This window comes from Prunus avium, chromosome 2 (assembly GCF_965620075.1).
Source record: "Prunus avium chromosome 2, drPruAviu1.hap1.1, whole genome shotgun sequence".
Lineage (NCBI taxonomy): Eukaryota > Viridiplantae > Streptophyta > Magnoliopsida > Rosales > Rosaceae > Prunus > Prunus avium.
The window spans coordinates 44351780-44364349 of NC_142285.1; the positions used below are offsets into that span (position 1 = coordinate 44351780).

Genomic DNA, 12570 nt, shown 5'->3' on the forward strand with positions numbered 1-12570 from the left:
TTGTAATATATAGAATAGATTGAAATTTAGATACCATAATTTGAATTGAGATTTGAATCTAACTATTTGATTTTGAGTGGTCTTTATGAATTTAGGAATTAGGGTTTTCTCTTTTTGGTGTTAAAATTCCTTAAATTGAAAGAATAACAAAAATTGTCAAAGAATTGAAAAAAGAACCAAAGAGAGATTAGTGAATAATGATGATTACTTATAAGAAAATCAAAGTTTAAGAGAAAGAAGAAGCCATGAAGTTTCTTTTGTTTTGTTTTCAATGAAGAAAGTACTTTTCTTGGAGGAGAAACCTTTTTTATTTTTTATTTTTAAGAATGATAGTTTGGGGGATATATATATATGCTCCTCCTATAGTTGAGCTTCGATGTTTCATGTTTTTAAAAGGCTTTCTGTTTTGTTTTGTTTTTTTAAATTAATAATTATGTAAAGTTTGTAGTTATAATGCAAAAATAAAATTAAAGGCAAATTGATCGAATGCAGCAAGAATCGAACTCTAGTGCTTTTGTTAAATGAATATGCGCTCCAGCCAACCCCACCAAACACCATCTTGTGTAAGTAGTCAGCATGCTATACTATATATATAGAATTCCTATAATATTAAAAAAATATACATATATATATATATAAAGATTTTTTTTTTCAAAGGACCTTAAGAATCGGGGGCCCTGTGCGGTGGCGCCACTTGCACCACCCCAGGGCCGCCCCTGTCTGGGAGTAGGATTATAGGATGACCTCATCCTAATTTTTAATGGACAAGAAATGACCAAGCCTTCATAGGACTAAGACTTTTTTTAGGTGTATCGAAAAAAAAAGGGAGATTCACTATTATACCAAATATAGGAGCCCAAATTATTAAAAAAAAAACTATATGAAATAGACTTTAGAAACACACAAAAAACTCATTTACAACATAACAAAAAAGCTTTTAACTTCTTTTAAATTACAAAATTGTCATTGATTTCTTAAACAAACTCAACCCCAAAACCTCGTAAAAAAACCCAAAACACTAAATATGGCATCAAAGTAATTTAATAATCCAAATTAAATTTAATTAGGACCAGTTGTTATTTTTTAGGTTTTTTTTTGGGTTTGTTTATAGAAATTAAATGGTGTAGGGTTTATCTATATTATTAGTGCTAAGAATAGGCATATGACTAAATATCTATAAAAAATAAAAAAAAAACTCCTTTTGGTTGGATCGCGGTTTTCAGTATGGGGAATGCTAGCAACCTTCTCTCTAACCTTCTCCTTTGGACCTTCTCCATTTTTTGGGTCAGTGGATTGGTGGATTTGCTGTTAACTCAGGCAAGGGAGAAGTTCTTGAAGCTGAGTTGTGGGGGCTATTTTTTGGGATGAACTTGGCTGTTGAGAAAAAAGTAGAGGATATTGTTATTGAGATGGATTCTGAGACTGCGGTGCTTCTTGTTCAGAGTAAGATTTTGAATGCTTGTCATCCTAATGCAGGGCTGATTAGTAACTGCAAAAGACTTATGAACTTGTTTTGAAGGATCAAGCTTCAACATATCTATAGAGAGATGAATGATGTAGCTGACGGGTTGGCTACTTGGAATCACAATTTGGATCTAGGCTGTTACTATCTTGAGGAGAGCCCTGCTTGGCTTGATTTTTTATTGCTTAATGATTCTTTGGGAACTGTTAAGTCCCGCTTGATTAGTTCTAGTTAGTTGCTGTGTTGGTGCTTGGGGTTTCCCCCCATTTCTTCATATAAAAAAAAACAATGTCATTAATATATTATACAAGCTAACTTTTGATTTCCAAATTTACCCTTATTAAATGTATTCAATTTATCCAAAAAAAATTCACAACTTTCTTACACCTCATTAATTTTTTTTACGTCAATTATTTTTTATTTAAAGAAAATGTCTACTTTAAAAAAAAAGTTAAATTAAAAAAAAAGAAAAAGAAGAGGAAATGTCCATTTTTTTTAACACAAGGGGTTTAGATAGAAAAAAAAGGTCTAAATTTGACATTAAAAAAAAGGGACATCCTCTTTTTTTAAAAAGCATACATTTTCTTTATAAAAAAAATAATTGAAGTTAAAAAAAAATTAATAAGATGATAAGAAAGTTGTGAAATTTTTTTGGATAAATTGAATACATTTAATAAGGGTAAACTTGGAAAGCAAAAGTTAGCTTGTATAATATCTTAATTACATTGTTTTAAGTGTAAGGAGAATGACACATGTCAAGCAAAAAATGGAGAAGGTCAAAGGAGAAGGTTTTTTTTTTTTTTTTTGATCAAAGTAAGATAACTTCATTGAATCAACAATGTCATAGTACAAAGGAAAACTGGACCTTAGTAATGTAACAAATGTGGCCTCATTAAAACCTTGCCTTTAAAAACCCCCAAATGGGGAAAATCCGGTCAAGGAAAAAGAGTACCACTACATCACATCCAGCAGAAAATAATTAAGAAAATAATTTGTCACTGGCCAAAACATCAGAAATCCATAAAGGACCATCCTCTAACCAAACTTTGAAATCCTGAGTTAGAAGTGCCTGCTTAGCCAATAGATGAGCAACCTGATTACATTCCCGAGGAGCAAATTGACAGGAAATATGAGTAAAATGATTAAAAAGGCCCTTGACTTCATCGACTAAAACACCCTCCACCGACCAGCTTTCCTCAAAAGATTGAAGATTCATAATAATCTCCTTTGCATCCATTTCCAAAATGACAGAAAGATGTCCCAGTTGACGTGCAATCTGTAATCCCAAAATTGCTGCATAAAGTTCAGTAGCTTTAGGAGAAAACATGCCATGAAGACCTTTATAGCCAGCCATCATTAAATCACCCATATTATCCCGTATCACAACTCCCAAACCCCTAAATCCAAACAGCAAATTGACAGCACCATCAACATTTATCTTCACAAAATTACCAGTAGGTGGAGACCAATGCCGCGTATGATTATTTGCTGGAACACGAGATGGTAATAAAATAATAGCCCGTTGATACTCCAAAACAAGCTTTCGAGTGCGAGCCAAAAGACAAAGATGTGAAGTACTTCGGCCAGAATGTAAAAAATCATTACGAGAGTTCCATAATCCCCAACTCAAAAAAACAAAGAAGACTAACTCGTCATTAGGGAGAAGGTTAGAGAGAAGGTTGCTAGCATTCCCCTTTCAGTATATAGACAATAATTTATCGGCTTATCACTTCAATAGATAGAAAATGAATTTATCGCGAGATTGTGATTTATCTTTTATTTTCCCGCCAAAAGAAAGACACAGTCGGACATCCCAGCATTAAAAAAAAGTAGAGTGTAGAAATACCGCCAGTTGGGCGGGGTAGGAAGGAAACCCTAAAATTGGCTAATTCTGTAGAGTGTAGAAGAGAAAAGAGCATTAATGGCGCATTCATATGCAAGTGCGGGTGATTCACCACCTCCCTCAAGCCCCGATACCACCCAAAACAACCTCCAGGTCCCTTGCGTTCCTTTTCTCCGTTCTTGTGCTTCGATTTCTATATCTTGTAATTTTTGTTTAATATTGCTCTGTGGTTGGGGCTTCCTCTCTAATTTGTAATTTGATTTATAAACAGCATTTTTTTGTTCTTCACAAAGCATCTGAAAAGTTAACTTGTAGTGGGAAAGCCCGAAAGAGGCTTGATCTAAGCCCAACAAAGCTTAAGCCTGAGAAGAAGGAATGGGATGAGCGCTGCTTGCGAATGGAAGCTTTTCAGTTGGTTTGGTCTGGAATTGACTCCACTATCAAGGACGTTCTGAGGAATATGAATGCTCGTGTATTCAATGACATACACAGCTGGGTACGGGACTCCTTCAATACGAATACTATCAAACCATTTCCGCCACCTTCTCCCATTGTCACCCACCAGCTCTTCACTGCGCTCCTTCTCACCAGTATGGTCTCCAACATCTATTGTTCAAATTGAGTTGAGTGAGTTGATAATGTTAGTTGTCATCAATGATCTAACTTGATTGAATCGTTACTGGCAGAGAATATGGAGTTTGTTGATGATTTCTTGACATTTCAAGAGCTTGGCCTCTTCTTGAAATCTCATGGATGCCATGTGGCTAACCTTTCCTCCTTCGACTTTTCACCCAAGAATGGCATTGCTGGTTGTCTCACAAGTTTATTGAGACAGTTTTTGATGCGGACTTTTGATGTATTTACATTTTCTTGTTCCTTCAGTTCAAATTTCAGAAGAATCGTATTCTTATTCAATTTCTTCGAATTCCATTATTGCTTCTAATTCTGCTTTGCCTTTTTATGCAGGCAGCTGATATGTCCATATTGGCATCATGGTACAGCCAGCAGGGAAACTATGGTTCTCCAGTGGTTGTCATTATAAACGATATGGAACGATGTTGTGGTCCTGTCTTGTCTGATTTCATTCTTATGTTGAGGTATTCTAACCCCAACCCTCATATGTGGCTTATACAACAAGTTTCCAGATCTTTTTTCTCACTCTCTCTCTCTCTCTCTCTCTCTCTCAGTACAAGATTTTGCTTACCTGCGCTTGTAACTTGCTCCCTTGTTTCTATCAGTGAATGGATTGTCAAGATCCCGGTCATTTTAATCATGGGAGTTGCAACAACATTGGATGCCCCAAGTAACATACTTCCTTCAAATGTGCTGAAGAAGTTGCGCCCTTGCAAGTTCACATTGGGATCACCGGCTGAGAGGATGGATGCAGTTGTTGAGGCTGCTCTTGTGAGGCAGTGTTCTGGTTTCGCTGTTGGTCAAAAGGTGGCTATTTTTCTGCGAAACTACTTCTTAAATCAGGATGGTACATTGACATCTTTTTTTAGAGCTTTGAAGGTTGGTAATTAAGTTGTTTTCAGATTTTATGAACACATTGTCAATGTTCTCTACACTATGTTGCATTTTCTCTCATGTTTTCCTGCCAGCATGACTAGGTCCCTGCTGATGTCACAAAGTGTTTTTCAGATAGCATGTGTCCAACATTTCTCCACGGAGCCTTTAAGCTTCATGCTTGGACAGTTGCTTGCTAAAGAAGACAGCAAGGTAGCATCCATGAACTATATCTGTCCTCTTTGTGGCTATCATGTTTACAATGCCATAGGTAGATTGCATTCAAGTCAAGGTGCATAACTCATGCCCACATTTATATTCACATTCATCTTCTGCTATCTTTTGTTCAGATTTTTTATTTAATAAAAAAGAAAACGATTTTCCTTTTTGTCCTCTACTGAACTGTGACAAAGTCGTTAGTTGGCAACTGATCCTCCCCCAACCCCCGCGGTCCCCTTTTTGGATTTGCCACGAAAATTATTTTGACGCAGAACATTTGGTTTATGCCTTGATGTATATACATGCAATCAGATATAAAGCAACAATAATAACTTTGTCAATTATAACTCCCTGTTTGCTTTTTTAAAATTTTTTGCTAATATATGCATCCTTGATAAGCCTTCTCCTACCTGCCCCCACCCAATCCCTAGCAATGTTTGTCATAATTTACTAAGATGTAATTTGACCATTGTAGGGATTCCAGAGTGAGAAAGTGGTTAAGGGGGCTTCCGAAATTTTACTTCATGCAAGGTAATCGTAAAGGTCAATGATATTTACTCATTTTGTTTAAAGGATGAGTTTAAATTTTTATAATAAAAAATATAATATGATGACATCTTTTGGAAAATCTGTCATCAGGGATCAAATGGCTGAACAAACTGATATCCCTATAGCTCATTGTTTGACAGTGTTGAAGAGATTGCAGATGGTCTGGAGCTCTATTGTTCTGGTGACTCCTTTCATTTTCTTATACAGATGTTAATTATTAGTGAAAGAACACAATTTAACTTTTTTCATCTTCTTTTTATGTTTTTAAGGCCTTGTACCTTTCTTGTTTCATATCATCAAATTGGCCTTTCCACATCTTGACACACAAGTGTTTTGCAGTGCTTATATGAAGCTGGGAAGTGTGGCAAAATTCAATTGTTAGACTTATTTTGCGAGGCACTTGATCCAGATATTTACACCTCATTGGCTTCTGATAATCCCACTGGAATTGGAGAAAGTTTGGCTACATCTTTGTCAAGTGATCACTGTATGCTTGAACAAGATTTGAGCTTCCAGAAGGGACAAACTATTTGTCAGGTAGTACGCAAAGTTAGGTAAGTAATGAGTTTCAAAGAATGCAGATGGATTGAAGTGGTCTGATGTTTTAAGGTAGTCTTAGGGATAGAGTTTGTGGAACCAATCAAAGCCATCTCCTTATAGAACTCTGGTTTGTGAGGGCGTCAACTAATGAAAGAAGGATGAGGCAGCGACCAACTAAAATAGAAATTTCTGATAGAACAATTAAACACCTCTCTCAGTCCCAGTCTCGAACGCGTTCAAGTTATTGGCTTGTCAGAAAATAAAGAAACTCATGTCAGGGTTTAGGGTTTAGTGGGGAAACAAGAATAAAATACAATGATACAGCATTACCTTACCTTCACCATGATACAGACTCTGGTCTGGGTTCGTTCTCCTCGCCCTGCCTCTCCTCTCCCCCTCTCCTCGTTCTACCATCCAAACCTGCTGAGACTTATTTCCTCTCAACTATAGTTTTGCACACTTGGTTTAGTTCTTATGTTTTCTTTGCCTGAAATCTGATGAGAAGTGTAGTTCTGATTTTAATAAAATTTTCTATTTATTCTTATCGAAGCAGCTTGCTACTTAGAGTCTATTTAGATGAGCATCACTTTTGATGTTCCATGTTTTTCTAGATATCATTTAAAATTTATTTTTTCCATTTATGTTCATAGAAATACTAAAATAAGAAGTTCTGCTCATTATACTGTTTTCCGAACTGTCTAAACTTTGAAATTGACCAGGGATCTTCCTGCAGCATTGCTCTGTCAGTTGCTCAAAAGTTGGGAAGTTCTCACTGTGGATGTTCCTGAGGTATGACCGCATTTTAGCCTCAGGGTTTGCTGAAATGTTAATACAAATTTTGTTGTGTTTTGCTGTTATTTATATAATATCCTTTTGAATACTTTACTTTTTCCTTTCTGTAATTGGAGATTATCCCTGTTAGTTGAGTGGGCACGAATACTTTTCTTTACTAGATTTTGCTTTAGCATATGGGTAAGCCTTTTCAATCTAAAATTTGCAATAGGGTCTTTTTGTTGTCACACATTTTAGTGTTATGCAAATACAGTTTTTTTACAAAATTAAAGATATGAGTTTCTTTATTTTCTTATGAGCTTTTGATAGATTTCTGTAATGACTAGTGAGCTTGTGGATGATCTCTAGTCAATTGGTGGCCCAAATTTGTAGGACCTGGTCCTTGTTTTTGTTGTTTCCATGGCCGAAGTGATGGTTAGATATCTTTGGGTTGCATGTGTGGTTTGATGAGTACTGTAGCTTGACAAGAGCTATGTTGATGCTGTGCCTTTAGGAGAACAGAAGGAATTGAAATTTTGTAACTAAACCTGAATTATCAACAGGACTCCTTAAGGAAAATATTCTTTCTTTTATCAGTGAACACCAATCAAACAATTGAATATGCACAGAAGATAATTTGGAATTCTGATGTACATCTCATCATTTGTCTTTTCCTTAATGCAATATATATTTTGTGCCTGAACATTTGTGCCTAAACCCTTTTAAAGTATTCAATGGTCTATATATGATGTACCCTGTGTGCCTTATAGATGCTAAGCTTTGTTGTAATTTTGTTACCTTATCATCTAGCTATTACTTTGACATGTTTTAAGCAGTGATAGTAGTTGATTACTAAGTCCATATAATATCAGTTGAGTGATCATCAGTTATGTGCTTGGAATAGATTCACGACAAGGTAAAGGAGTTGCAGGCCTTGTTGAAATTTGAGGGAGGAAGTTGTAAACCGGATTTTACCGGCATATCCAGGTAATATCTTTCTCTCTCTCTCTCAATAGCTTTGACCCACCCATATTATATTTTATATTTTAAACTTGGCGGATCTCAGTTTCTAGTGGCTTGGTTTTGACACTGTTCATGTGCAGGAGACATACATCTCACAGTCCCTTAAAAATTGGCAAGTCACAATCAATAAATGGAAAAGCTGCTATACTAGTTGATTGCATGGTTAGGTAACTACTATAATTTTGCCATTGCCTTCTTTCAAAACTTAGTGCTTAAGTTCTGATCAGCATTGGAACAAAAGTCTCTACTCTTGACTCGATGGACAAACTCTTCTGCATAACTTGTCTCAATCTTAAGCTATCATGGGCAAATATTTTGAAGTTATATTGCCAATTGGCTTTGCTTATACTATGCGTTCATATGAAGTGACTTGGAAGTTGAGGCTAGACAAAAGTTTCAGAAGATTATTTCACAAGTTCTGAGCTAATTGTTGTATGGAACCAAAATGCTTTGGTTTTAACAATTGTTTTTCAACCACAGCAGTTTGTTTTGTTTAAAAGATTAAAAAAAATTGCAGAGGTGTTGAAGATCTGAAAATTTCTTCCCCTTTTTCCCAAATTTAGCTCAAGCATATAATTTTTCTAGATCTGAAATTTGGAGATAACTCACACAACTTAAAAAGAAAATGGAAATGATGGTTCTATTCTTTTAGGATGGAGTCAGCAGGCAAGGTTATTTTCCTTATTTAATTTAATAATTCTAAAAGTGGGTCTTTAAGTCTACATATTAATCAGTAACAACATAATTAGTAATGAAATGCTTCTTTTTACAGCGAAGCATTTTGTGAATTTTTCTTTTCCTCTTGAAAGATTTAGAATGAACAACTTCCCATACATCCTTGAAGTATTGAGTCTTTTGACTTCTCTGTTCGCAGTGATAAGGTTTTGGCAAACACACATGACTCCTTTTGTGTAAGATCACCTTCACGCAAATGAAATGGAGTTTCTTAATACCTATTATCTCGTATGATTTTACAGCTTAATACGGTTACTGAAAAGCATCCTGGGTTAATATCTTTCCCTTTTTATATTATATTTTTATTTCTTCATGACAGGTATTTCATGCGGCCGATTGAGTGCATACAATGTCATGAAATTGTTTGCTTTAGAAATGTTGAAAAACTTCAATCGGTAAGCATTGCAATGGCTGCTCTGACTAATTTACATATACCAGCAACTTATCATGAAATCTGTATAGGATTTTATTACTACCTATAATTAATCACGGAAAATCTTGGATGTTTGATATTTAATGTTTTGACAGGCTATTTTTATCAGATTAGTTGATTAGCATGCCCGCCACTTATGAAAGTTTTATAACTGAATCCTGAAACTCAATAAATCTCATTTCACTTCTTAACTTCACACTTATTTCAGGCTTTGATTGGAGATTCAAGAAAGAGGATTCAAGTGGATCTTTTGGAGTTCCATAAAATCCTACGATGCAGTTGCTGCAGCAGGAGTGGCAACATTCCATTGTCATCCATGCCCGATACCTCAATTGTGTGAGTATAACAGTAGCTATAATATTGAAATTGTTTGAAAAATTATGAGAAACGCTGATGGAGGCTAATAGAAGTCCCAATTCAAGTTTGCACTGTACTTTCTTAAAACTGATGGTAATTTTCAGATGCGTTGGGTTTCTATCCAACTACTTAGTGGTCTAGACTTGGAGGGATTTTGCCTTCATTATCAGACGCAAAATCAAATTGTCTATGGGTTTCATATCATTGTGTTTTTGGTAGATCTTGCATTTTTTTTCCCATTCCCGTTTGGACGTTAAAATATATTTTCTTCCGAAAGTTTCTTTTCTAACAAAGAATAACTTATTATCTCTGGGTAATATTTTTTTCGAATTGCCTTTGTGGATGATCAAGAGACCAAATATTAGATAATAGATAAAATTTTGGTTATCCATTACCAGTGAGGGCGTACAATACAGGATAGGTTAAATCATAAGATCGGTAGCTGGTAATTGATCATAATTCCAATGTGATATACCAATGTGACTTAAAACACTGGACATGAGTAATTTGCTTCATTTTAGCTGCCTACTTCTGATCATAGTTCAAAGTCTGCAGTGACCGCTACTTTAAGGTTGAGGTTATTACACGTTAATTTTATCTTGTAGGTATACCTTGGCTCAAGAGCATGGCGATCTTATCAATCTTCACGACTGGTTCCAGTCTTTCAAAACAATTGCCAGTCAGCCCAGGAGGAAAGGGGAGTGCATGTTGAAGCAGTCCCCACTACCGAGAAGACGAAAGGAAGTGAATGAATCTGAAAACAAAAGCGAAGCATCTATTCAGTATCCTTTTGTTTTTTCATACTGCACAGTGCACATCTTCGTTTTCTGTGAGTTGACCATCTTCCCAAGTTGTATGCAAAGATCAAATTACTAGTTACAAACCAAGTTTCGAGTCAGAATTAATGAAGTCACCATGGTTTTGCTGTGTTATAGGTGCATATCATGCATTACATCTGCCTGCATCAAGCATTGTGTTTTCCTTGTTTTTCCCCCATTGAATTACTGCCCAAAATTAAAAAGTCGGATGTGCATCAAGATCACTTTGCTTTTCTTTTTTCTTTTTTTTGTTGGATCCTTAACTTTGCTTTTCACAGAGCCCGATTTTGCAGGGCAATTACCGAACTACAAATTACAGGCCTCATTCGGATGCCCAGCAAAAAACGTCGTGACTCTGTGCAGAGAGTGGCCTTTGGCCTGTGACAAGTTACATAAGTTTGGTTGGCTCATAATTTTCCCCTTAATTGATACTTTCGGTTACTAATGTTATAATTAAATATGAGGTTGGTAGTGGGTTCAAATATGCTTTCATATATTTTGAGACAAAAAAAAGTCGAGATATGCGGCATCCAAGAGAGTGCCCATCGTTTTGATGTAGGTAAGATGACATGATTGAGTGACCATAAAGAAAAAGAAATGTGCATATGAAGGAGTGAAGTAGGCTACAATGTAGTTTTCAATTTCCTCTTTCTTTAGTATGACCTAACCAATTACTATATAACTGCCACTGGTTAGTTTGGTTTGGTATTTTTACTAAAATTACGGATGAAAACGAATCAAACAAACCAATGTTGTGTGGTTTAGTTTAGCAGTTTGGATCTAACCTCAACAATCCTGTTCATTTTTTTCTTATTCTATGTAGTTAGCCCAACTCTAGAGCCAGCTAACTTATTTTCCATTTTACAATGTAAAATCACATTCTTTTTCTACTTTCTAAATCTCTAACATACTAAAATTCATCATTCAATCAAAATAACAAACTAACAATTTAATGATATCAGTTATTAGTTGCAATCCAACATTTGCATGTAGGTACGTATAAAATTTGAGACCATGTAATTTTAGTTATTGCGATCTGAAAATTGCAAAGAAATACAAATTAAAAAACAAAATAATAAATAGATAGTTTAATTCGGTTCAGTTTATAGCGGTTTATACATCTAACTTTATGATTGGCGAAAATCGAACCAAGCTGCGCATAACTGTTTGAATCCACCAATTTTGACGATTTGCCGGTTTAATTCCCACCATTTGTGAAAATGGGAGACGCGGGCAAATAATGAAACAATTAATAATACCGGTTTGGTGATAAGTATTTATCGAAAAGAAAACAAATTGTAGCATGAACCAACGGGGCAGCTCTCACACTTTTTTTTTTATAAATTTTTTAATACAAGTGATGGTTTAAATTACAAAGGGAATGATGATTTCCCACACACACACTACCAATATGCCATAAGCAGTAGCGGAGCCACGTGAGGAATCAATGGGTCCAATGACCCCTTGGCAATCATGGAAATAGACTTGGAGGTGCGACCTCTGCCCACCATCTGCTAGATGAAAGGCCTGAGGAGGAAGAGAACCCTCTCGCAGCTTCTTGTAATATATATATTTTAAACTGCCTGGGCAGAGTTGTGTTTCTTTTTATTTTATTTTTTCATTAATTCAAGTTCTTTTTAGGTAATAAATGAATTAAAATCATCATATACTTATTAGAGTATCAAAATTTTGAATTAATGTATGTACATGCTTTTGTCCCCTGAAATATCTATGTGAGCTGTTCTAGTATGTACACAGTTTGGTATGGGAACTTTTAGTTAAAGGTTGTTCTGGTCGATTTATATTGTTGTTTTTGTTATGAACTATCTTTCTATTTTTTAGTGTCATATTTATCTTTTTTTTAAAAATAGAATTTTACATGATGACCCCTTGACTTGAGGTCACAATCTTGAATCCTCCACTGATTATGGGACTTCGAATTTGAGACTATTGGTAGTTAAGGTCATTTTTCATTGGGTTATACCTCATTGGCACCCACACTTGTTTTTTATGAAAAGAAACAAACTCTTTTGTTTGTTTTTTATTTTTTGGCTCGAGAGAAGGAGCAAACTCCTTCCACCCTGTTTGGCAGGTGCACTTCCTTGTTTTGAAATTAAATATCATATTCCTTCACCGGCAATTTATCGCATTATTATGATAGGGAACTGCTATTTTTTCCTTTAATCTACTACTAGCCTCTCCGCACGCGCTTCCGCACTTGTGAGAGGCATTTAAAAAAAAAAAATATATATATATTTTAGAATTAAAAAAGATAATGGGTAGTTGTATTCCATAAAAATATGATCCATTATCT

General features: G+C 35.3%; 1 protein-coding gene across 3 annotated transcripts; it reads left to right on the top strand.

The window, feature by feature from the left end:
• The first annotated feature begins 3286 nt into the window (after positions 1-3286).
• ORC3 (origin recognition complex subunit 3) lies at positions 3287-11020 on the top strand. 3 transcript variants are annotated; one of them, XM_021960522.2, is made up of 16 exons: positions 3287-3458; positions 3577-3895; positions 3992-4161; positions 4272-4402; positions 4544-4817; positions 4947-5024; positions 5506-5561; positions 5670-5760; positions 5919-6133; positions 6839-6908; positions 7795-7877; positions 7994-8080; positions 8968-9043; positions 9290-9417; positions 10044-10220; positions 10535-11020. In XM_021960522.2, the coding sequence occupies exons 1-16, from the start codon at positions 3384-3386 to the stop codon at positions 10638-10640; spliced, it is 2136 nt and encodes a 711-aa protein (XP_021816214.1). In that variant the 5' UTR covers positions 3287-3383; the 3' UTR covers positions 10641-11020. The 3 variants fall into 3 exon arrangements, with proteins under 3 accessions (XP_021816214.1, XP_088105655.1, XP_088105654.1); XM_088249529.1 differs by having other exon boundaries at positions 4544-4745; XM_088249528.1 differs by having other exon boundaries at positions 3621-3895.
• The last annotated feature ends 1550 nt before the right edge of the window (positions 11021-12570 follow it).

Bases quoted from the DNA above. Each gene is read 5' to 3' on its own strand.
- ORC3 (XM_021960522.2), top strand. From the start codon at position 3,384: ATGGCGCATTCATATGCAAGTGCGGGTGATTCACCACCTCCCTCAAGC. The intron at 3,896-3,991 runs GTATGGTCTCCA...CGTTACTGGCAG, and splicing joins CACTGCGCTCCTTCTCACCA to AGAATATGGAGTTTGTTGAT. The intron at 5,562-5,669 runs GTAATCGTAAAG...ATCTGTCATCAG, and splicing joins GAAATTTTACTTCATGCAAG to GGATCAAATGGCTGAACAAA.